The sequence below is a fragment of the Nerophis lumbriciformis genome, linkage group LG12 (genome assembly GCF_033978685.3).
Source record: "Nerophis lumbriciformis linkage group LG12, RoL_Nlum_v2.1, whole genome shotgun sequence".
Classification (NCBI taxonomy): Eukaryota; Metazoa; Chordata; class Actinopteri; order Syngnathiformes; family Syngnathidae; genus Nerophis; species Nerophis lumbriciformis.
In genome coordinates this window covers 33,726,634-33,752,241 of record NC_084559.2, presented here as the reverse complement: position 1 = coordinate 33,752,241, position 25,608 = coordinate 33,726,634, and the positions used below count along the sequence as shown (strand labels likewise).

Below are 25,608 nucleotides of genomic sequence, written 5' to 3'. Positions count from 1 at the left end.
ACTCATTCATTTATAAAATATAACAAAGGAACCATTTAAGCCGATTATTGAGTAAAACAATTATAAACTGTCTTTATAAACTCTATACTAATGAGAATTCATGTTGGAAACTTGCTTTATGAATGATGAATTCAGTATTTACAAATGCTTAACCAATGAGCTTTTTAATGAGTAAAACATTTGTTTTATAAACTGCACACTAATGAGTATTCATGTTAGTAACATGCTTTATAAATAATATATGTATCTTAGTAATCTATAAACGATGAACTCAGTATTTACTAATGCTTTATTTATGCTTAATAGTGTGTAATGTGTACATATGAAGTGTTACTCAAATTGATTACCGGTACTAAAAGAAACATTTGAAAAGTAATGTATGTATTTTGTTTGTGTCAACTTGTTTCCTCTTTCCTTTCTTTATGGTAGTTTTAATATCTTGATTATTTTTTGAATATTCTGGTGAAGATATTCTTATGTACATATTTTGGAAATTTTATAGAAGATTTTGTTTGTTTTTATGTTCATATTGTTGCTATTCTGAAATATGGTGTTTGTTTTAAATGTAAAGTTTTGTATTCTACTGTAAAAATAAACGTTCTGAAAGAAAAAAAAAAACTTGCACTTTGACATAACCACCCATTATAAATAAAGAATATATGTTTATTTAAAACAGATCATTTTAAATAATTCTATGCACAAGTTTTTCCTCAATACAAAAAGATTAATAGGTAAACAGATCTGAACATGTCACCTAAATTCACATTTTACAGATAAAGAAAACTGTTTAAGGTGTACTCAAATCATTCACCTCATTTAATCGTTCACATGATGATTAATGATGTGCAGATGCATGGTACCATATCTTGCATTGAAAATAAAGTATAACCAAGTAACTCTGGCTCAATGCCTCAATGACAGGGCTAAAAGGAATCAACCAGTCTCTTCATAGACTTCTAAACCTACTGTATTTACAGGCAATACACACATTCAATCTGCCGCATCTACTGCGGTTTCCATTTTCTCCAGCAACTCCGCCTTGCGTTGCTTTTTGCTGGCCACTAAAATGTTTGAAAAATGACAAGGAAAATGAGAAAAACAATGTACTTTGATTGCAAAAATAGAAAAACTCTGCAGGGCGTTAACATTAAGTTTACCATGAAAATGTTCTGCCGTTTTTCGTCTGAGTGTTTCCACCGTTTCCTCAGCATCAGCCCACTCCAGCACAAGACGTCTCCCAAAGAGATGGGTGCTGTGGCACAGTGCAGCAAATGCTTTCTGAAGGGGAAAAAACAAGGACATATTGTAAAAAATCTAGTGCGGGCAAGCAATTAAAAAAAACTAGTTACTTATGATCTGTAATTGCGTAATCTATTTTTAAATCATATAAGCATATCTAAAAATGCTGAGAAAAGCCCTCAGTTTGAGGTATTTCAATTTGGAATTGTTATTTAATAAAAGTGGCTTAATAAAGTCCTTTGTTGTTTTAACAGACTTGAAAAAGTGCAGTTTGTTTTATTTCCTGAAATAAAACATCCGGTCTATTTAAAGTGTTGAAGTTATTAATACATAAAAAAAAACCCAGTGAAAACATATTTCTGTACAGTAAGTATTGAATGTTGAACTTGTTGATTTTCTTCAGTTTTAAATAATATAAAATAAACAATAGACTCATCAATTATAGTGCTAGATTATGTTACAAATAGTGGTTTAAGAGAACATATTTATTTATTATGTTTACATTTGTCACAAATACATGTTCAACTTTGTTAAATGGATCGGAGGAAATGTTGGCTTTGATTGGCTTTGATTGGGGGGGCACAGGTCCGGTGGCCATGGATGAAGTGCTGGCTGTCCAGAGTCGGGACCCGGGGTGGACCGCTCACCTGTGCATCGGCTGGGAACATCTCTGCGCTGCTGACCCGTCTCCGCTCGGGATGGTGTCCTGCTGGCCCCACTATGGACTGGACTCTTACTATTATGTTGGATCCACTATGGACTGGACTCTCACAATATTATGTCAGACCCACTCGACATCCATTGCTTTCGGTCTCCCCTAGAGGGGGGGGGGTTACCCACATATGCGGTCCTCTCCAAGGTTTCTCATAGTCATTCACATCGACGTCCCACTGGGGTGAGTTTTTCCTTGCCCGTATGTGGGCTTTGTACCGAGGATGTCGTTGTGGCTTGTGCAGCCCTTTGAGACACTTGTGATTTAGGGCTATATAAATAAAGATTGATTGATTGATTGATTGACCTGACGGTCTTGTACATGTACATTCATGTGTAAAACATTTTCACCTTTTAGGCCTTTTTTTAACGACAGAACAAGAGCTTATTTAATAACAAATTTTGGTTTCATTTCGTCCACCGACAGACAATTTCTGACACACACGGGTGATTAAAATAACATTCTCCTCTATGTAAGTGTGCTGTGATGGTAAATATAATGTACACATCATTGCACATGTAATATATCATTATAGGGATGTACAGATGTGTCATAATAGTCTAAAGTCAGTTTAAAGTGGCTCTAAAAACACCCAGACGTGACATTTCTCCATAGCTGGTGGAATGGAAACAGTAGATGCAAAAAACAAAAAGGAAAAAAAAAGCATGCTAAAAAGAAGACAACATTCAAACTTATAGAAACAGTAAACACACTTTTGATACTGTATGTCTTTAAGTTTATTATGAATATTTTACACTATTTGTTCAATATAATTCATCCTATCCCCACTATTTTAGGCCGCTAACACCAGTCTTGTGACAGAGTGAGACCTCTTTTTCGCTGTGGCTACATATTATCTTTGTGCCACATGGCAATACAGTTGTTGCTTTATCAACCACAAAAAGATAGCACGGCAACTCGTGGGCATACGGAGACAGTAACGTCAGAATAAAAATAAAGTAAAGACATAAAAATAACCCCGCTAAAATGAATGTCATTTATTAATCACAATTAACGCGATAATTTGATACCCTTAATTGTATCATATCAGTAAATATAAGTTACTTTTAGAAAATAGTTTTAAACAATCTAGTGCTGTCAAATTATTTTATTAATCAGATTAATCACACTTTTGAATTTAGATTAGTCATGATTAATCACAGGTTATTACTTGCTTGCATAATTTAAATTAAATAAAAAAAACACTCCAATATTTGGAAATAAATGCACGTTTAACAGTCATCCAGGTACATTTTTCAAATGTTTTACTTGAATGTACATCATTTATTTGGTCAAAACCTTTATCTTGAGCCCAGTTTAGGGTTATTTTGGAGTAAAATTTGCTAGCGAGCTCACCAGTCGAAGTCTCTTCACTAATTTTTGCTACTACGTATGAATTAACCTGATCACCGTCTGTATAACAACCGGCATCGCCTTTCAGGTAACCATCCGAGGTTAATGTAACTGAGCATCCATCCATCGATTTTCTACCGCTTGTCCCTTTCGGGGTCGCGGGGGTGTTGGGCGGAAGGCGAGGTACACCCTGGACAAGTCGCCAACTCATCACAGGGCCAACACAGGTAGACAGACAACATTCACACTCACATTCACACACTAGCATACACGGTCAAAATAAACTGAGCGATTAATCTGCGTATGATTTTGATTAATGACATTTTTTTGTGATTAATCACATGAGTTAAGTTGTTATTTTTGACAGCCCTAGTACAAACAATTGAGTGTGTTTGCTCCAACCTTGGCGTCCTGTTTGGTGATGAAGTCAATGAAGCCAAAACCTCTATGACTTCCTGAGCCGGCTGCTTTCTTCGGAAGACGGACTGTCTTCAGCTCTCCAAAGGTACTGAGACAGAAGAATTCAAACATTAGTAGCTCACCTCACCTCACAGACTATTAATGCGGTGTGTGTATGAGGCTCCTACCAAAAGAGTTCTCGAACTTCTCTGACAGAAGCTTGGAAGGGGATGTTTCGCACAAGGATCTTTGATCCTGTTTGCTTCTTCTGAACTTGCTTCTTCTTGCGTGAAACTTCCGCAGTCCTGCACACATTCAGATTTAGGCCTCGAACTGGGTGCTCATGTAATTAGTAATTAATTTTGAGTGTGTGATGCACTTTTTACCTCGTAGCTCTCTCTGAAATCTTCAGCTCCAACTGGTGACTGTCCACAGCGCAGTGCTGGTGGAAGTGTGACAGAGAAAGAAGTCATGTGACCCACCAAGAGGGCTATGTTGTGTTTTTAAAAAGTAATTGCGAGAAGATAGGGTTCCTTACTTGTAGCTGTCGCAAGGCTTTCTGTGCCCCCACTGCAGTCTGATACGCAACAAAGCCATAGCCCATCGACAGCAACTTGCCTGCAAGTCATGAATATATTTATATAGTGCTTTTTCAAAGAGACTCAAAGCACTTTACATTGTGAAACCCATGATCCACATTTAAACTAGTGTGGGTGGCACTGCGAGAAAGGTGGGTAAAGTGTCTTGCTCAAGGACACAACGGCAGTGACTAGGATAGGGGAAACTGGAAAAGAATCTGGAACCCTCAAGTTACTGGCACGGCCGCGCTACCAACCGAGCCACGCCGCCGCACATATCTATAATTGCTTCAAAACAGAACCTTCCACAAATCAATATGTTGGTAATCTTTTGTCTGCATAACAAAACACTGAATGCCCGACATATCATTTAGTGCGGTGTAAGGTAGGGTTAATTACACACTAATTGAACTAAACACAAATACCACTAATATTGACATGGAGAGCAAAGGTAGTACCGGTTTTATCTTTTTTCATGGCGATTGTACATGACTTGATCTTGCCACATTTGGAGAATGTCTGTAACAAAAAAAAAAGGTCTTTATTTAAAAATCATAACCACTATGTCCCTTGTATTTAGAATGACAATCCCATCATTTGACCCACCTCTTTAAGAGTTTCCTCTGTGGTGCTGAAATTAAGATTCTTGATGAAAAGTGTTGAACCTGGAACATCTTCCTCCTCATCTGTTTCTGCTTTATCTTCTTTCAGTTCTTTCTTCTCTTCTTGCACTCCCTCTCGTTTTTCTGGCACTTGGTTAGACAGATCCATTCATTTATTGGCTAATTTAAAATATCTCAATACAAGTATGAGTGTGATTACCTGATTCGGATTTGGCCGCAACAAATACACCCACAGGCGCCCACTCCAAATACAACGGGACATGATGGAACTGTAGCAGATCAATTATGTTCTAAAACTTCCTCATAGGCTACACACATATACACATACAGAGAGGCTAACACACACCTTGCTGTAGGCTAGTCTTGTAAAGGCTCGCTTTGCCTCAGTGGGCTCCAGGAACTCAACAATGGCGGTAAGGCCAGACGGCGGCAACAGCACTCGTCCCAAAGAGCCATGAGTGGAGAAGAGTGTCTCTAGCTCTGACACGGTCACTCCAGCTGGGAGGTTCTTTACCAAGATAACGGTTGTGTTCCTCACTGCTGCTGCCTATACACCGGAACAACACGGTTAAACGACGACGATGACAGAGTGACTACCATTTAACAAAATAGGCGTGGGCGATATGGCCTAAAACTATATCGCCATACATATTGCAGGCTCCTGTGATAATGATATATATCACAATATATTACGGTATTTGGCTTATAAATGATAATATAACTATTTAAAAAAACCTGTTAAAAAGGCTTATAATTTGGCTGCTGACATATGCAGTAACATATTACAGTACGTAATTTCTAGTTGTAACATGTTTCTATGTACACTTCTGTTACAATGTACTAAGCACTTATTCTTTAGTTTTTTGGATACTTTAAATAAGTTTTGTCCGAATTTGGGTCTCGATTCAATAGGAGTTACAGGGGCAGTATTGGCTATACAAATGCAACTATTGATACTTTAAATTTTGATCCCAAATATAATTAGACAAAAATACAGGATGGCAGCGTGGCAATATCAATTCAATATTTAAATGATTTTCTACTATTGGTTCTGATTTAAATTCTTTAGTTTTTGCTCTTAAAGCTTTGTGTCCAGGGATTTCATTCCTGAGTTTGTTAACAATAACAAAAACGACCAAAGAGTTTTTGATGACAATTTGTTTCCCCCCCTATTCACTGTAGTATTGACCACATACTGATACTATACTGGGCATCGTTCCTGTCGATATTTGTATTGATCTGCCCACATTTGTATATAATCAAGAGCTCTAGTTTGCGGTTAGCTGTCAGCATTTCCTACAACGGTGTGTAATTTAGCATGTTTAGCTATTCCTCTTCCTCCAGTGATAATGTTACCTGTAAAGAACGTAGTTTATTCGCCACCATGGAGGCGAAAATTGCTAACTTAGAAGTGGCTTTGCATTGTTGAGGGACATTAGCCGCTAACAAGAATGCTACATTGCGTAAGACGTATTAGTTTGCTTGTCGCTGTAAATTTTGCGGCACATAGTTACAAAACCCAAAACCAGTGAAGTTGGCACGTTGTGTAAATCGTAAATAAAAACTGAATACAATGATTTGCAAATCCTTTTCAACTTACGGTATATTCAATTGAATAGACTGCAAAGACAAGATATTTAATGTTCGAACTGAGAAACACATTGTTTTTGCAAATAATCATTAACTTAGAATTTAATAGCAGCAGGGGCATTTTTAACCACCAAAAATTACAAAGTTTACCCGTTCGAATGTTAAGTATCTTGTCTTTGCAGTGTATTCAATTGAATATAGGTTGAAAAAGATTTGCAAACCATTGTATTGTTTTTATTTACGATTAACACAAGGTGCCAACTTCACTGGTTTTGGGTTTTGTAGAATGTGTCATAGATACGCATCATTACGATATAACGATATAATTAAAAGCTCTAGTCAGCCAAATTTATATCTTATATCGTTTATATAGCACAACCCAGTTCAAAATTTACCTGACTAAAGGAATCCAGGCTCACACTATTATCAAGTAGGAATTGTCGAGTCTCTTGAACGATCTGGGTTTCTCCCAAAGCCATCCGCACTGCAACACTTCCCTTTGTCTCCTGCAGAGACAGCAGCAACAGGGGACAAATATGAAAAAAGTTAAGCACTTAAGGCAAAAGACCAGTACGCGGCAATGATGATTGTGGAAAAACAGAATCAACAGTTACATGGTCCAAGACGTGGCTTTTTGTCGTGTTGTACTTTTCAGCAATGGCGTCTGCCACTGCACTTGTGCCCACAAAGAGTGTGTTCCAGTTGTGTGAACTAAAACAAAAGACAACATTCTATTCAATTAAAAGTAGGCTAGAAAAAGGAGCATACGTGTCATCACTGATGAGCTTACCTAGAACTTGAATCTTTGTTTTTTGCATCCTTTTGACGTTTATAAGACGAGGAACCTGGATCAGCTTTTGAATCTGAAATACTTTCCTTCTTCAAGGTGGATGGGATCAAGTGAAGTATCCTCCCCTGAAGTAGAGAACACATTGGTTATTTTCCCCTTCTTGTGGAAAGCAGGTGCAACATTTATGGATGTGCCAATTGGTCGCCGATCAGTATCAGACAATTTTCATGAAAAAGTGTGTGATCGCCATTGCCGATTGATGCCAAAAAAGTTTTTATTTATTTTATTCAATCACCTTTCTGAGCTGCCACCTTATCCTGGTAGAGGAGTTTGTATGTCCCAATGATCCTAGGAGCTATGTTGTATGGGGGCTTCTATGCCCCCTGGTAGGGTCTCCCAAGACAAACAGGTTCTCGGTGAGGGACCAGAGAAAAAGGAGCTTGAATACCTTTATGAAGAAGGAAAAATCACAGCCCAAAGAGACAACGTGGGTCCCCCTTCCAATGGGCTCACCACTCATAGAAGGGGGCATAGAGGTCGGGTGCAATGTGAGCTGGGCGGAAGCCAAGGCAGGGCCCTTGGGACGTGGAACGTCACATTGCTGGGGGGAAAGGAGCCTGAGTTGGTGCGCAAGGTAGAGAAGTTCCGGCGAAATATAGCCGTATGACTTCGGGCTCTGGAACCAGTCCTCTCGAGAGGGGCTGAACTCTCTTCCACTCTGGCGTTGCATGCACTGAGAGGCAATTGACTGGGGTGGAAATTCTTGTTCCCCCCCCCGGCTCAAAACCTGTACATTGGCGTTTATCCCGGTAGACGAAAGGGTAGCTTCCCTCCGCTGGGTGGGGGTACAGGTTCTGACTGTTATTTGTGCTTATGCACCAAACAACAGCTTAGAGTACCCACCCTTTTTGGATTCCCTCGAGGGAGTACTGGAGAGTGCTCACACAGGTGATTCCCTTGTTCTCCTGGGTGACTTTAACGCTCACAACAGTAAAACCTGGTAAAGGCGTGGTTGGGAGGCACCACCACCCGGATCTGAACCAGAGTGGTGTTTTGTTGCTGGACTTTTGTGCTCGTCAAAGATTGTCCATAATAAACACCATGTTCAAACATAAGTGCACTTGGCACCAAGACACCGTAGGCCGAAGTTCGATAGTCGACTTTGTGGTTGTGTCATCGTATTTGCGGACTCATGTTTTAGACACTCAGGTGAAGAGAGGAGCGGAGCTTTCAACCGATCCCCACATCGTGGTGAGTTGGCTCTGATGGTGGGGCAGGATCACAGACAAACCTGGCAGGCCCAAACGCATTGTGAGGGTCTACTGGAAACATCTGGCAGAGTCTCCTGTCAGAGAGAGTTTCAATTCCCACCTCTGGAAAAACCTTCAACATGTCACAAGGGAGGCGCTGCACATTGAGTTCGAGTGGACCACGTTCCATACCTCTAATGTCGAGGCGACTGATCGGAGCTGTGGCTGCAAGGTGGTTGGTGCCTGTCGTGGCGGTAATTCCAGAACTCCGTGGGGGACACTAGCGGTGAGGGATGCTGTCAAGCTGAAGAAAGAGTCCGATCGGGTCCTTTTGGCTCATGGGACTCCGGATGCAGTGAACAGGTACCGATGGGCCGATGGACCGGTGTGCGGCTTTGGCGATCACGGAAAAAAAAACTCGGGCATGGAGGAGTTCAGGGAAGCCATGGAAAACGACTTCTGGATGGCTTTGAAGCGATTCCGGACCACCATTCGCCGTCTCCAGAGGGGGAAGCAGTGCATTGTCAACACAGTGCATGATGAGGATGGTGTGCTGGTGACCTCGACTCAGCATATAGTGGATCAGTAAAGGGAATACTTCGAAGACCTCCTCAATCCCACCTACACGTCTTCCTATGAGCAAGCAGTGGTTGGGCTGAGGTTGCCGAGGAGCTTGGCAGGGCCCCGGGGTGGATGACATGCACCCGGAGTTCCTTTAGGCTCTGGATGCTGTGGGGGATGGCTTGGTTGACGAGACTCTGCAACATTGCGTGGACATCGGGGGCAGCACCTTTGGATTGGCAGACTGGGGTGGTGGTTCCTCTCTTTAAGAAGGGAAACTGGAGGGTGTGTTCCAACTATCGTAGGGTCACACTCCTGAGCCTTACCAGTAATTACACCTATTCAGGTGTACCGGAGGAGGGTACGCCGGAGAGTCGAACCCCGGATTTAGGAGGGACAGCGTGGTTTTTGTCCGGGTCGTAGAACTGTGGACCAAGTCTATACTCTCGACAGGGTCCTAGAGGGTGCATGGGAGTTTGCTCAACCAGTCTACATGTGCTTTGTGGACTTAGAGAAGGCATTCGACCGTGTCCCTCGGAAAGTCCTGTGGGAAAAGCTTAAAAAATATGGGGTATCGGACTGTCTGATTGTGGCCGTCCGCTCCCTGTATGATTGGTGTCAGAGCTTGGTCCACATTGCTGGCAGTAAGTCGGACCTGTTTTCAGGAGCTGGACAAACTGGCTGGGGAGAGGGAAGTCTGGGCTTCTCTGCTTAAACTGCTGCCCCTGCGACCCAACCTCAGATAAGCGGAAGAAGATGGATGGATAGATTGATTTTGTTCAATCTAAGCTAGGCTTTGACCTTAAGTTTAATGGCTTTGTAGATACACTAAGACAAAGTCCAAGTTACCGTATTTTCCGCACTATAAGCCGCACCTAAAAACCACAAATTTTCTCAAAAGCTGACAGTGCGGCTTATAACCCGGTGCGCCTTATATATGGATTAATATTAATATTCATTTTCATAAAGTTTAGGTCTCGCAACTACGGTAAACAGCCGCCATCTTTTTTCCTCGTAAAAGAGGAAGCGCTTCGTCTTCTACGGTAAGCAACCGCCAAGGTAAGCAGACGCCCCCATAGAAGAGGAAGCGCTTCTTCTTCTACTGTAAGCAACCACCAAGGTAAGCACCCACCCCCGTAGAAGAAGAAGCGCGCGGATATTACGTTTCATTTCATTTGTGTGTTTACATCTGTAAAGACCACAAAATGGCTCCTATTAAGAGACACGCGTACAACGCAGAATTCAAACTCAAGGCAATAAGTCACGCAGTAGAACACGGAAATAGAGCAGCAGCGAGAGAATTGAACATACATGAATCAATGGTGCGTAGGTAGAGGAAGCAACAAGATGACCTGCGCTACTGAGACAGGGAGACAGCGCTGGACGACATACGCCAACATCTGCCAGTGGATTGTAAATGCCTGGGCGGATATATCGGTCTCAACTGTGGTCCGAGCTTTCCGGAAGGCAGGATTCATGGAACTGCTGGACAACAACAGCAACATTGACTCTGATGACTTCGACGAGACGGAGCCGGCCATTTTGGATGCCGTTTTCGCCCAACTTTTTAATTCAGACAGAATTCGAGGGATATATGGATGAGGAATAACTTCAGAAAGTGGGCTTTAAATGTTTATTTTGTGTGTTGTGTGACATTAACGTTCGAGCAACGTTGAGTTATTGATGTTGCTATTGCTCTGCACTAATTTGAGTGTTACTATTTTTGTGATTGCACATTTGCACATTACATTTTGGGGGTGAACAGAGTTGTTAGAACGCTGGTTTGTAATATATTATTAAAGTTTGACTGACATATCTGACTGTTTTTTTGACATTCCCTTTAGCGCAGCGTAGGCGCGGCTTATAACCCGGGGCGGCTTATAGGTGAACAAAGTTTTGAAATATGCCATTCATTGAAGGTGCGGCTAATAACCCGGGGCGGCTTATAGTGCGGAAAATACGGTAATTGTGTTCTTCATCTTGTTTTTGAAAGAGCACAAATTTTTCCCTCAGAATTTTTAACTAATTTGAAGTGTTTTGCCAAGTGTATTTTCAGAATGTACTTGTAATAATTTTGGCCAAAGTAAAACAAAGAAAACAATCTGAAGTTGTCATTATTATTAAGTTATCATGCCATGATTTTACAAGTCTGGCCCACTTGGAAATAGATTTTCCTCCATGTGGCCCCTGAGCTAAAATGAGTTTGACAGAAAAAAAATGTTGAATAAAATAACAGCAACCGTTGGTGTGTCAGCAATGTTGCAGCCAGTACCAGACATGGATCGATCTCTAAATTGATGTCGATACCAAGGGTAGTATCAGTTTATGATCAAAATTGGAGTGATTCGGTCAATATTTATTTTTCTGAAAATAAGTCTTTTGTTGTTTTTGTTAAGGTTTACAATCTCAGGGAATAATTCCCTGGACACAGGAGGACATTGAGGGCAAAAAAACCAAAGGGTTTAAAAGAGTATTAGTTTTTTTTTTAAATTTCGTTTACCGGTAGTTATTGTGTACTATTGACTTTGTCTTGCTTAAACAATTTGCTTAAAATAAAAGAGAATAGGTAACAAGTGTAAACATTGTTGAAACTGTGAATGGCACTCACCATTTTAATTTAATAGAAAAATGTATAGTTAATACATGTATACGGTATTGGTATTGGCCGATCTCACACATGGATGATCGGTATCATAAAACCACTATCGGAACATCCCTAGTTTACATGTCTGATTAGATCGTACCTGAAATATGTGTCCATCCAGCTGAGCCAAAGCTGCGACAGCGTTCTCAGGAATCATGTATGTTACAAAAGCAAAACCTTTAGGTTTCTTAGTCAAAGTATCAAAGGGGACGAGCACCTCAGACAAAGGACCTGCAGGGACAGGAATATAATTCTTAACACAGCCGTACCTTATCTTTATACCAGATACTGTCTTAACTTACCATGTTTAGAAAACACATCTTTGATTTCTTCCTCAGTGCACGTATAAGGAAGGTTTCTGACAAAGAGCCGGCCAGAGTCTGCAACATCCTCCTCTTCCTCGTTCTCCTTCAGCTTCCTGGTGAAGTTTCTGTCTATTGTTTTGTCTGTTTGGTCAGCCCTGCTCCATGTGGATGCGTCCACCCGAAACATCTCAATGTAGCGCCCCCCTGATAAAGACAAGCAGAAGGCTCGTATGATACCGACATAAAGAAGCGATGAAGGAACTTGACGTTGCTAGACACATAAAGCCCTGACCAATGTAGTCTTTATTCTTTTTCAAAGCCTTCTCAATCTCTTCTGAGGAGTTGAGATCCACATACACATAGCCTGAAACACAGTTATTGAGCCACATAGTCAAACAATTGTATAGAATTATATATTTAAGAATGCTTCCAGTACTATACCTGTTCTGTTGCCACTTTCATTTCTTCCAATTCTGATGGCGGCAGGCTTGAGGGGTGTCATGAATTCTCTAATTTGATGCTTTTTGCATCATCACAACATATTATGCTGTTATTAATCTCATAAAAAGACAGTATATATCAACAATGAAAAACATCTAACCTCTTTAACAGTGAACGGGACTCCTCTCAGCTTCACCGTGAACTCTGTCATTGGCTCCAACTGGAACAAAAACAAGGAGATCTTAAAGTCTACGCCACAAAATAAGGAATGTATTGTACTGACATGAAGCAATTACATAACTATTCACCTCTTGCTTTGCACTTTTCTTTGTTTTGCCTTGCTTTTTGTTCTCTGACGTTTTCATTTTGAGGGCATTTTTTCTGTCTCCGCTCTCATAGGCACTGTCGTTAAGCTGTGCAGGTCCAAGGTCTTCATGACCGACCGCTTCCACATTATTCTTCACTTCATGTTCATCCATTGCGTCCTCAGTTCGTACAACCTTCGAGCGCAGATAATCCATATCTGACAACTTGGACTTCAGAGCTTCTTTAGTTGTGTCTGGAAAATAAGACATCTCATAACAACTTAACCAAATTACCACATGCTGTTCATATGTGGCTCTGAATCTGGTGAGAATATACAGTGGTACCTCAATTTACAAACCCTATATGCCATCTTTTTGGTTTATGAAATTTTAGATCGTGCCACATACCATGTCTCTATGTACGAATGCTTAATTCATTCATTTTGTGTCCCGCTGGCAGCCATTTTGTGCTTGCTGGTATTGAAGAGATTGAAGAAGCCAGCTATGTACCATAGCAAGTTTTTATTTGCGATGAGAACAAATTTTTCTGGAAAAATATGCCAAAACTGACTTATTTCACAGCGGAGGAAAAGACACTACCTGTCTTTCAGTATCTCCTCTTCCAAGAGCACACACAAACACTCACAACCCTTCACTAGTCCCCCTTCCTTCTGCTTTTTTCTCTCCACGTTTGAGCTGCTCATTTGACAATGTTAATGTACTGTAAGTGAATTTGACTTTTTAAATAGTTATAATTGTAGCAATATGGTTAATAAAGTTTAGGATTTTTGTGACTTCTGATCGTTTGTGAGGGCACTAAAGGGAAGTGTGTGTGTGTGTGTGTGTGTGTGTGTGTGTGTGCATGCATTTTGGTAGAGCATGTTTTGCCCATTTTAGCTGTGTTTGATGTCTGATTGATTGCAAAATGTCAAGAAGGTGTCAGGAAAGTAAACAAGCTTGGAAATGGACATTACTATTTTAATATTCAATAATGTATTATCAGTGATGGGCAAGCTACAGGGAAAATATAGTAAGCTAAGCTACAAGTTACTCTTGATTAAATGTAGCTAAGCTACAGGGGAAGCTATCCCCGGAAAATTGCAGCAAGTTACACTACAAGCTACACGGCAAAAGTAGCTTGCTCCATGAAAGCTACATTTAACGGCATTTATATCTATGGGCCCACATGTATAATATCAATGTTAATGTAACAGAGTGTACAAATGGACCCAATAAGGGTCCATTGCTATTAACTATTTAGCTGGGGACACCCTACAACTAACTGTAGGGGTCTCCACACCCTACTGTATGTATTTAGTTTGCCTTTTCTTTGGCCCACCCCTATAATGTTATGCATTTTCTGTCTACCTACTAGAGATGCGCGGTTTGCGGGCACAACCGCGGAGTCCGCGGATTATCCGCGGATCGGGCGGATGAAATTAAAAAAAATAAGATTTTATCCGCGCGCGGGTCGGGTGGATTAATTAGATTTTTTTTTTTTTTTTTTTTTGCGGGTGGCAGTTAAACCAATTCGGAAATATATATACATAGTTAAATGTTGTTACCCACATACGAAAAACGAGCAGGCACCTGCTGCATATGCCACAACAGAAGAAAAAAAAAGAAAAGAGATGGACACTTTTACGGAGCGCAGAAGGGACGCCTCGCCGCGGTCCGGGACCGAGGCCGCTTCCCCCGAGAGGGCCCCACCGGGAGCCGTAGCTGAGGCGATCCGCGAGAAAGGCCCGACGCACGTCCAGGGTCACTACCGCGCCCACCGCACCGACACCCCGCCTCGTCTGCCTTCGCCGCGGCCGGCGTCACGCGCAGCAGGTAAGCAGCTTACCTGCCCGCCACCCCCGTGGCCGGGGGCTCGTAACAGGGGTCACACCGCGCGCTCCGCCCGCGCAGCTTACCTGCCCGCCACCCCTGTTGCCGGGGGCGCGTAACAGGGGTCACTCCGCGCGCAGTGCGCTCACGAAAGGGGTGGGGCTCACCCTGGTTGATATAAAGAGCAGGACGGTGGCCATGGAAGTAGGAACCCGCTAAGGAGTGTGTAACAACCCACCTGCCGAATCAACTAGCCCTGAAAATGGATGGCGCTGGAGCGTGGGCCCATACCTGGCCGTCGCCGGCAGCGAGACGCGCATGGAGGTGCGCTCAGCGCGGCTCCCATATGATTGCGCACTGGTGTGCGTCTGGGTCGTGACAGCGTGGCACGCGAAAGTCTGTGCTGCATTGGATCAGTCTCCTTTCTTTAACAGGCAAAAGCTTTATAACCTCACCATACCTGCCAACTTTTGAAATCAGAAAAACCTAGTAGCCAGGGTCCAAGGGCCGCAGGCCCCGGTAGGTCCAGGACAAAGTCCTGGTGGAGGGTTCAGGGCTTCGCCCCCCGACGCAAAATGATTATTAGCATTCAGACAGGTTAAAATGATGCTAAACCATCACTTTTCTATCAGTCACAGTGACTTTTCAAAACAAAAATATTACAGTAAAAATCATATGGGTTGATTGGCATGTTTATTCTGTAAGCTAACTTCAATAGTTTGAAATTATTTTGACAGTTAATGCCAGTTATCCTGTCAACCTTTCACAAGACTTCAATTTGTTAATTGAAAGTATAAACAGTATAAACACTTTTTACAGTAAACAAATGGTAAAACAGTACTAAACAATTCCATTAAAAAAAAAATTGGTGTCATTATTAACTTTCTGTCCAAGCTTGTATAATCTACTGCCTTGTTCAATTGTAAAAAATATTCTGTGCCTAAAATTCACATTTCTATCACAATTATCATACTGTAAACATGGTAAGCTAACTTCATTAAAATTAATAGTCCTGTCAATAGCATGGAATTACAATTCAAATGTAGTTTTTTTGTAAGCCTTTCAAAAGAATTCAAAATATGAAAAATTTATGAAAATTAATTTAAGCCATCAGACACTTGAAAAGTGGCACATCACATCTCTAATGTAATCATTTGAACTTTTCAACAGAAATAGCACTGCAAAAATATTAAGGACATACTTCTGTATTTTGGTAGTTATGCTGTCAACATTTAACAAGATTTCTTCAACTTGGACTTGAAAGCATAAATACCGGTAGTATAAACACTTTTAACAGTATGTCGTGCTGTGAAATACAGCCGACAGGATTGCGCACCAAACAAGAAGCAAGGCCAATTAAAGCGCATGCATGGTGCAGGAGAACAAAGGACTTCTTTCATTTAAGGTTTGTGATAAACCATCAAACTCATTCGTTAAAAGGACTCTATAGTAATATAAAGCAAATTTTTCTGGACATTATCATGCAAGAAAAGTTTATTTTTGGGACCGCGATCACCGCGTAATGATTTTTAAAGGTTGCATTACAAACATTTAACTGTCCCATGTGATCAGCCAGTGCGATTGGAAATCCATGCTCAATTATTGCCTCCGTAAATAAAACTTCGGGCGGGTGCGGGCGGATGGCGGGCGGGTGCAGTTCTGATCAAACGTTACATCGGGTGGATGGCGGATGGTTGACGACTTTCTGACGCGGTTGCGGATGAAATAAATTGCCTATCCGCGCATCTCTACTACCTACAGTAAAAAAACAGCATACGGTAGATCTTTATCTTCACAAAAAAAAACAATAACTGGTGTGCTGTTTGAGAACAGTTGGTAATGGTTATGTGCAGTAAAACTTTGAACTCAACTCACCTTAATGTGTGTTCTTAAATTTGTGTTGGACGTCTTCGATGAGCAGTTAGGATTTTGGTTTACAGAATAAACAACTAAAAACTAAAGTTTTGGGCATTGTTTTCTCTAAATGCATACATTTGTCTAAATATGGCTAGGGCCACGCATTATTATGGGTTTCCTGCACGTCTTCTTCATCACTAAAGGAAAAATCAAATCTGCGGAGAGATTTCCTGACATTTAAAATAAAAACTTGGAGTCAGCTTGAGCGTCCCTCTGTTTCTGACTCCCTCATTGTCAAGTGACATGAGTTCGTGCCTGTTATGATTTTGCGTTCTAGTTTTGATGACCCGCCTCATCTTGCCTCTGATTGGCCAGTCTGTAATGTTTCACCCGAGCCTTTGCCAATGGTGACTCATCACAAACACCAACCAATCATCATGTATTTTCTCTGTATGTACATATGATCTCATTCATCCAGGTCATATTTTTTTGGCCTGGATTTGCAGTCCATTTTGTCTTTGTAGCTTTAATGTAAGCTACAAATAGCTAAGCTACAGGAAAAGCTACTCGTTAAAAAAAGTAGCTAAACTACTGCCAAGCTACTAGAAAATGTAGTTAAACTATGATAGCTTAGCTACATGTAGCTTGTTACTGCCCATCACTGTTTATTGTTTACCGGTATACTTCATATGTAGTTTCGTCACGATCTGATGTGGCGAGGGCAGTTGTAAATAATTAAAAGTTATGGGTTGGTCAGACTTAGTTAACAATAGCTTGCTTCAATTAATTAAACTAATAATTTAGCAAACTGAAATGTATCTGATTATTTCCATATATCGTAAATTTTATATTCTTTATTCAGATAGATATCCCAGCCAATCTTTTTTTAGCCCAATGTGGCCTCCCACAGTCAAAAAGTTTTGCCATCCCTGTAATAGATTGATGTTGGATTTTGTTCAAGCAGACTTCAAAGCGACTAATGAGAAAGGATAAATATATCTTCTATCAAGGTCCCCACAGCGTCTTACCTTCATCTTCACTGTCGTCCTCTTCTTCCTTCTCATCTTCTGACTCATCAGAGTCAAAGTTGAGGTAATCATCTGCAGCCGGCTTCTTCTTGCTTTTTGCCTTGCCACTGTCGGGGTCGACTGGCTGCTGCTTCTCCACTGTGTCGTTTGCCCACGTCGGGGCTTGGCTGCGATTCTGATGCACTGACACGAACTCCTTGAATCCCTCATCGTCTTCCAGCTGACACACCAAAGAATGGTTGAAAACACTTTCACTTTCAAAAGTGGATATATACATTGTGACGGACTGTGAGAATGTTATGTCTGCAGCCTAGAGCCTTGTGTGTTATGCCATCTTGTGTCATGCCCGCCTACCATGCTCATGCAAAATTAAACATCATTAAAATATATTAAAAATGTATTTGATTAATCAAAATTATGCCACAGCAATCCTGTGATTAACCTGTTTTGGAAAATAATCCTTTGACAGTTTATTAATTTAGGAATATGTTAATGATGTGGTAGGTAGTGGTAAAAACATTGCAATATATTGACAGTTGCTTTAATATTATGGTTACCTAATTTATCAACAGAAGAGTCAAAGTAGACAGTAGTATATTTGATACAGAGCTCATATTTGACTTAGATTGTGCAGGTGCACCTAATGTAATGCAGGATTAAGTGCATTACTAGACATGTTTACATGTACACAAATAATCGTAATAAATGCCCAGTCAGAAAAATGCAAAAACATTCAAACACTTCAATATGAAGGTTCTAATCCGATACGGTCCTTATGGAAAAAATTTATTGCCATACCCTATTTCGAACAGCGTCCATGTAAACACCCATTCAGATACTGTCTTTATGTTTGGGTAAAATCGCCATACTGCGCAAGTTTGCTACGTCATCTTGAAAATAATGATTTAAAAAATTACCTTAACAAACACGGTGCCAGAGAATGAAAAATACAAGGAGCAAATGAGCTGAGGGAGTGCAGACAACGCTATTTGGATCCAGCTTGAGCGAAACGCTAAGCGTCAGGCAGCAATATTGCTAAGTGCTAAACAAAAAATACAATCTATGAAAATAATTAAACAATCAGTTACTGCACAATGTCTGCTCTCATAGGGACGCCGACTGATGAGATGTTTGTATCACCAGATTTAGATGAAGAATTAATCATAATCCACCTGGAGGAAAAACAAAGGGTGGCCACAAACGAGTGTTTTATCGTATCTTTCTCGCCATCTCTGGGTGTAAATTGAATGTCAAGTTGACCAACTTCTCGGTTTATGGCCACACCCTTCTACTACACAAGTGAGAGACATGGTTTAAAATCTATTATTAACTTTCACCAGTATTTAGGCTGTCCGTATTTAATGACTTACAATGCATAAAAAAAGAAAAGCGTGTTCTTGTCTAACATAGGGATTGTGAATGATAGGCAAAATTCCCCCAAAAAGTGCAGTTCCCCTTTAAAAGGCTCAACGCATGTACATGCCCTAGGGTTGTGAATCTTTGGCCACCACACGATTTGATTCTTGGGCGTAACGATTCGATATAGAATCAATTCAAACTAGAGATGTCCGATAATATCGGCCTGCCGATATTTTTGGCCGATAAATGCGTTAAAATGTAGTATCGGAAATTATCGGTATCGGTTTTCTATTATCGGTATCAGGGTTTATTTTTTATTAAATCAACATAAAAAACACAAGATACACTTACAATTAGTGCACCAACCCAAAAAACCTCCCTCCTCCATTTACACTCATTCACACAAAAGGGTTGTTTCTTTTTGTTATTAATATTCTGGTTCCTACATTATATATCAATATACATCAATACACATGGTTGTGCGTGCTGCTGGTCCACTAATAGTACTAACCTTTAACAGTTAATTTTACTAATTTTCATTAATTACTAGTTTCTATGTAACTGTTTTTATATTGTTTTACTTTCTTTTTTATTCAAGAAAATGTTTTTAATTTATTTATCTTATTTTATTAATTTTTTTTAAAAGTACCTTATCTTTACCATACCTGGTTGTCCAAATTAGGCATAATAATGTGTTAATTCCACGACTGTATATATCGGTTGATATCAGTATCGGTAATTAAAGAGTTGGACAATATCGGAATATTGGATATCGGCAAAAAGCCATTATCAGACATCCCTAATTCAGACCAATTCTCCATTCAAAATCAATACTTTTTTAAAATAACATTGGGTGCCAAATTTATGAGTACCTACATTCCTCCATAAAATAGAAAACCAGCTCTGATACATTTTTATAAACTGGTTTTGTTTAACAAAATGCTATCCAAACATACATAAACATAAATATATATATATATATATGTGTGTGTGTGTGTGTATAAAATAAAACTGATTTTCTTTAACCATTTTACCAGCGGCTTTAAAATGCTACCCAAACATACATACAATCTATTTCAAAGTTTATTTATATAGCCCTAAATCACAAATGTCTCAAATGGCTGCACAAGCCACGACAACTTCGGCTCAGATCCTACATCAGGGCAAGGAAAAACTCAACCCTTACTATGAATTGACTTACGTGGACCCCGACTTAAACAAGTTGAACATTTATTCGTGTGTTACCATTTAGTGGTCAATTGTATGGAATATGTACTGTATTGTGCAATCTACTAATAAAAGTTGCAATCAATCAATAAAAAAAACCCAATGGGCTACAAATTTTGAAACAATTAAGAATAGTTACAAATAAGAATCGCGATTCAATCAAAAACAGTTGTCTTACACCCCTAATATGCACAACACGATCGGTTCAATGTATTTAGTGTCCATGTAAAATGTGGATTTGGAATTCCAGTCAACCAAGGTTTGGATTAGATTGGATACATTTTGCGCATTTAAACATAGCAAATGTTTCCCTAAAAAAATGTTACGAATGATACTCACATTTTCCAATGTACTGATGGCTTCATTTTTACCCTTCTTCACCTAAAACAGTGACGAAAAAACAAAAGCAATGAAGAGGCTGGTATCCTTGTTAAAAAAAAAAGCAAATATTAATATGTTCCACCTTTTCCTTGTCATTTTTAGTTGGTTTGGATGGTTTGTCTGGAGCTGAGCTCTGAGTGTGTTTGCTCCAAGCTTTTGCTTTAGTGGGGTCTCCAAACGACTTGCACATCTCCACCTGCAAAGAAGCAGAGGAGATACACGTCACTAAGCTAGCAAGAGCCCTTGAAATGCTGACAGTTAAGATACCCTACCGATACTCGCGATGTGTCCACGAAGCTCCTGTTAAAATGTTTCAAGGCATTGTTCGCATCTTCCTCACTTTTGAAGCCCACAAAGCCAAACTTGCGGAACTTGCCACTTTTGGTGAACTTGAGGGTGCAGTCTGTTACGGTCCCAAAGTCCGCGAACATCCCTCGAAACCTCTCCTCCTTCATCTGAGCACAAGTTACTACATGTTCAAGTCGGCTACAATTATCGTGTTTAGCTGTCACCTTGCATGCAAGCACGTTACTTACCCCATTTGGGAGGTTTTTAACGATGAGTCTCGACATATTTTGTGTTTACAAAACCTTAAACTAAGCCTAAACTTGGAGTTTTTATATTTGTCAACAAAACGAGCGTGTTAGACATCTACGCCGCCATGTTGAATGGGGCGTGCTTCTTCTCTTCTTCTAGTTTCCTGGCCAGGTGCATTTAGAGCTTGCCTTGAAAAGTGCATATCGCCACCTACTGCATCGGAGTACATAACATCCGCTCAACATACAGTACGGTACTGTCAGTAGTATGAATACATTACTACTATTCATAACTTATATAAACAATAAATTAATATTAATATATGTATATATTTTTAACTGTATATAGTAAAAAAAATACATACATATATTCATACTCATATTAACAATACTGTATATTTTATTACATATTCTTGTGTCCTTGATATTTTATTATGTGTGCTACTGTGGAGGGCGAAATGGGACAAAATTAGTATAAATAAATACACCTTTAAATAATTACTTGAAAACGTCATTATTAATTGTAACTGGAATTAAATACGTAATTGATTAATTCAATTAAATTATTCTATAATTTAGTTTATTACTGAATAATTAAATCATGATTTAATTAATTATTCTACGATTTATTTTATTATTGATTCTATTGTTTCATGATTTAAATATTGATTTAATGATTTAATTAATTAATGACACATAAATAATTATTGAAATACTTTATTTAACTTTGTCCCATTTTCCCTTTGTTGGCGCCTCATGAATTTATTTGGTCCAACTGTCAGTGGGCAGGGCGAACACGAGTCTAGTCCATTGATTGCAAGTGGAAGTGCCGCCTAACCAATCAGATGTTATTGATTGATTGATTGATTGAGACTTTTATTAGTAGGTTGCACAGTGAAGTACATATTCCGTACAATTGACCACTAAATGGTAACACCCGAATAAGTTTTTCAACTTGTTTAAGTCAGGGTCATGATACAGATATATACTATCATATATACAATCATCATAATACAGTCATCACACAAGATAATCATCAGGGTGTATACATTGAATTATTTACATTATTTATAATTCGAGATGTGGAGGGGTGGGGGTGGGGGGGGGTGGGGGGGGTTAGGTTTGGTTGTTATCATTAGTCATCAACAATTGAGAACAGAGTAATGGATATTGAAACAGTGTAGGTCTGACTTGGTAGGATATGTACAGCAAGTAGTGGACATACACAGAGAGAGAGAGAGATCAGAAGGCATAAGAAAAATATCTGCATTTGATTGTTTACATTTGATTATTAACAACAATTAGTTTAGGGTTGAAGATGCCTGGAGGTGTACTTTTATTGCGGTTTTAAAGGAGGATGGAGATGCCCTTTCTTTTATACCTGTTGGGAGCGCATTCCACATTGATGTGGCATAGAAAGAGAATGAGTTAAGACCTTTGTTAGATCGGAATCTGGGTTTAACGTGGTTAGTAGAGCTCCCCCTGGTGTTGTGGTTATGGCGGTCATTTACGTTAAGGAAGTAGTTTGACATGTACTTCGGTATCAGGGAGGTGTAGCGGGTTTTATAGACTAGGCTCAGTGCAAGTTGTTTTACTCTGTCCTCCACCCTGAGCCAGCCCACTTTGGAGAAGTGGGTTGGAGTGAGGTGGGATCTGGGGTGGAGGTCTAAAAGTAACCTGACTAGCTTGTTCTGGGATGTTTGGAGTCTAGATTTGAGGGTATTGCAGGTGCTAGGGTACCAAGAGGTGCATGCGTAATCGAAAAAGGGTTGAACGAGAGTTCCCGCCAGAATCTTCATGGTGCCTTTGTTGACCAGAGAGGAGATTCTATAGAGAAATCTCATTCGTTGGTTGACCTTTTTGATTACCTTGGTTGCCATTTTATCACAGGAAAGATTAGCCTCTAGAATGGAACCTAGGTAGGTGACCTCATCCTTCCTGGTGATAACAATGTCGCCCACTTTTATTGTGAAGTCATTGACTTTCTTAAGGTTTATGTGGGACCCAAACAGGATGGATTCTGTTTTACCCAAGTGTATGGATAGCTTGTTGTCAACGAGCCAGGTGCATGTTCTACAGAGTTCAGCACTGAGGATTTTCTCCACCTGTGACTTGTCCTTGTCTGATACCAGCAGGGCCGAGTCATCCGCAAACAAGAATAATTCACAGTTGCATGCTGATGACAAGTCGTTTATGTATACTAGGAACAGTAAAGGCCCCAATATACTGCCTTGGGGGACTCCACAGCTCACTGAGAGGGGGGGGGGGGGGGGGGACACAGTGCCGTTCACCTTTACCACCTGTTCCCTCCCCTTCAAGTAAGATTGCATCCAGCTCGATGAGGTTTTGTCAAATCCGATTGCTCTGAGCTCATCCAACAGTATAGCGTGGTTTACGGTGTCAAAGGCCGTCTGAAGGTCCAGCATGACCATGCCGCAGTATTTGCCCGCGTCCACCTCATGTTTGATGTGGTCTGTCAGTGGAGTGGTTAGTTCTGAAGCCGGATTGGAATTTGTACATGAGTTTATTGGTGGCAAGGTAACCACCGACCTGTTCATAAACTATTTTTTCCATTACTTTCGAAATGGAACTGAGAATAGAAACAGGTCGGTAGTTGCCAGGTTCCAATTTGCTTCCTTTTTTAAAGAGTGGAGTTACTCTTGCTATCTTAAAATCTTTTGGTGCTTAGCCTTGTGACATTGAGAGGTTTATTATGTGCGTGATGATTGGGGAAATGATGGAGGCAGAGTTAGAGTCTGCCCACTGACTTTGACGGCTAAATTGATAGATAAAATGGGTCATGGTGTGCCTCAGGGCCAACAAGGCCTTCTCTGCTGGCCTACCATAACCACAAATCATGATCATAATTAAAGATACAAGTAATTTTTAATTTACTTACCCTATTCTTTTTTTAATTTACTTACCCTATTCTTTTCATGTCATATTAAGCTCCTTCCAGAGCAGTTGTTTTTAGTTTATGGGGGGGGGGGGGGGGGGGGTTAGTACATCTAAGAAGGACAGCTCCAGACTGGAGAAACTGATCAGGCGGGCCGGTTCTACAATCGGAATAAAACTAGACTCACTGGTGACGGTGGCAGAGAAGAGGACTGTGGAAAAACTAGTGAGCATCCTGGATGATGCCAGTCACCCTCTGCATACCGTTATCAGTAGCCAGAGGAGCCTGTTCAGTGCGAGACTGCTTCATCTCAAGTGCAGGACTAATAGACTCAAAAACTCATTTGTCCCACACGCCATTAGACTGTACAACTCCTCTCTGGGATGGAGGGGGGTACTAGGATGACAGGGGATCCATCCATCCATCCATCCATCCATCTTCTTCCGCTTATCCGAAGTCGGGTCGCGGGGGCAGCAGCCTAAGCAGGGAAGCCCAGACTTCCCTCTCCCCAGCCACTTCGTCCAGCTCCTCCCGGGGGATCCCGAGGCGTTCCCAGGCCAGCCGGGATATATAGTCTTCCCAACGTGTCCTGGGTCTTCCCCGTGGCCTCCTACCGGTCGGACGTGCCCTACACACCTCCCTAGGGAGGCGTTCGGGTGGCATCCTGACCAGATGCCCGAACCACCTCATCTGGCTCCTCTCGATGCGGAGGAGCAGCGGCTTTACTTTGAGCTCCCCCCCGGATGACAGAGCTTCTCACCCTATCTCTAAGGGAGAGCCCCGCCACCCGGCGGAGGAAACTCATTTCGGCCGCTTGTACCCGTGATCTTGTCCTTTCGGTCATGACCCAAAGCTCATGACCATAGGTGAGGATGGGAACGTAGATCGACCGGTAAATCGAGAGCTTTGCCTTCCGGCTCAGCTCCTTCTTCACCACAACAGATCGATACAGCGTCCGCATTACTGAAGACGCCGCACCGATCCGCCTGTCGATCTCACGATCCACTTTTCCCTCACTCGTGAACAAGACTCCGAGGTACTTGAACTCCTCCACTTGGGGCAAGATCTCCTCCCCAACCCGGAGATGGCACTCCACCCTTTTCCGGGCGAGAACCATGGACTCGGACTTGGAGGTGCTGATTCCCATCCCAGTCGCTTCACACTCGGCTGCGAACCGATCCAGGGGGATGCAAAACAATAACAATGGTCACTACGGCCTAGTTTCTCTTGTTATATTCTTATTTTACTGTTTTATTTTTATTCTTTATTTTTAATATTTTTCTATTTTGTTTCCATTTATACCCCCATTATTTAATTTTTAAATTCGATCTCAATTCTGTACACTGCTGCTGGAATTTTAATTTTCCTGAGGGAACTCTCCTGAAGGAATCAATAAAGTACTATCTATCTATGAGCCAGGTAACATATGAACTACATTCCCCAGCATGCCACAGTAGTGAAGAGCATGCGCAGTAGCCCCGTTTAGGTTTAATGTAGACATGCCGCCAGCGGGATGTTTTTGATGAGCACGCTATGGAGTAAACTTTAAGAACTCAGCCAACACGTCTTGTCTGCATCTTTTATGATTAGACAAGACAACACATATATTTGCAAGGCCATTTTCAAGAAGGATATTTAAAGAGAAACTACATCTTGTGAGCCCCTCTCGGCCAACCCTGGAAACTAGCTCAGTCGTCGATGAAA

At 40.9% G+C, this 25,608-nt stretch overlaps 1 protein-coding gene across 1 annotated transcript; it reads right to left on the bottom strand.

Annotated features, from left to right (window-relative positions):
• Positions 1-642: 642 nt before the first annotated feature.
• On the bottom strand, positions 643-21,166 carry rbm19 (RNA binding motif protein 19). The gene is made up of 24 exons (XM_061986426.1): positions 21,009-21,166; positions 20,745-20,927; positions 20,555-20,668; positions 20,431-20,472; positions 17,506-17,725; positions 12,794-13,044; positions 12,646-12,705; positions 12,486-12,564; positions 12,337-12,408; positions 12,042-12,248; positions 11,840-11,970; positions 7,285-7,409; positions 7,109-7,205; positions 6,890-7,000; positions 5,251-5,451; positions 5,104-5,173; positions 4,888-5,033; positions 4,740-4,800; positions 4,242-4,321; positions 4,090-4,145; positions 3,892-4,008; positions 3,707-3,812; positions 1,158-1,278; positions 643-1,061 (listed from the first exon to the last, which is right to left on the bottom strand). Exons 1-24 carry the CDS (start codon positions 21,042-21,044, stop codon positions 991-993), a joined length of 2,757 nt encoding a protein of 918 aa, XP_061842410.1. The 5' UTR covers positions 21,045-21,166; the 3' UTR covers positions 643-990.
• Positions 21,167-25,608: the final 4,442 nt, after the last annotated feature.

Coding starts and splice junctions, on each gene's coding strand:
- rbm19 (XM_061986426.1), bottom strand. CDS start 21,044: ATGTCGAGACTCATCGTTAAAAACCTCCCAAATGGG. Junction 17,726..20,430: donor CCATCAGTACATTGGAAAAT/GTGAGTATCATT, acceptor TTGGTGTGTCAG/CTGGAAGACGATGAGGGATT. Junction 5,452..6,889: donor GCCTGGATTCCTTTAGTCAG/GTAAATTTTGAA, acceptor TCCGGTGTATAG/GCAGCAGCAGTGAGGAACAC.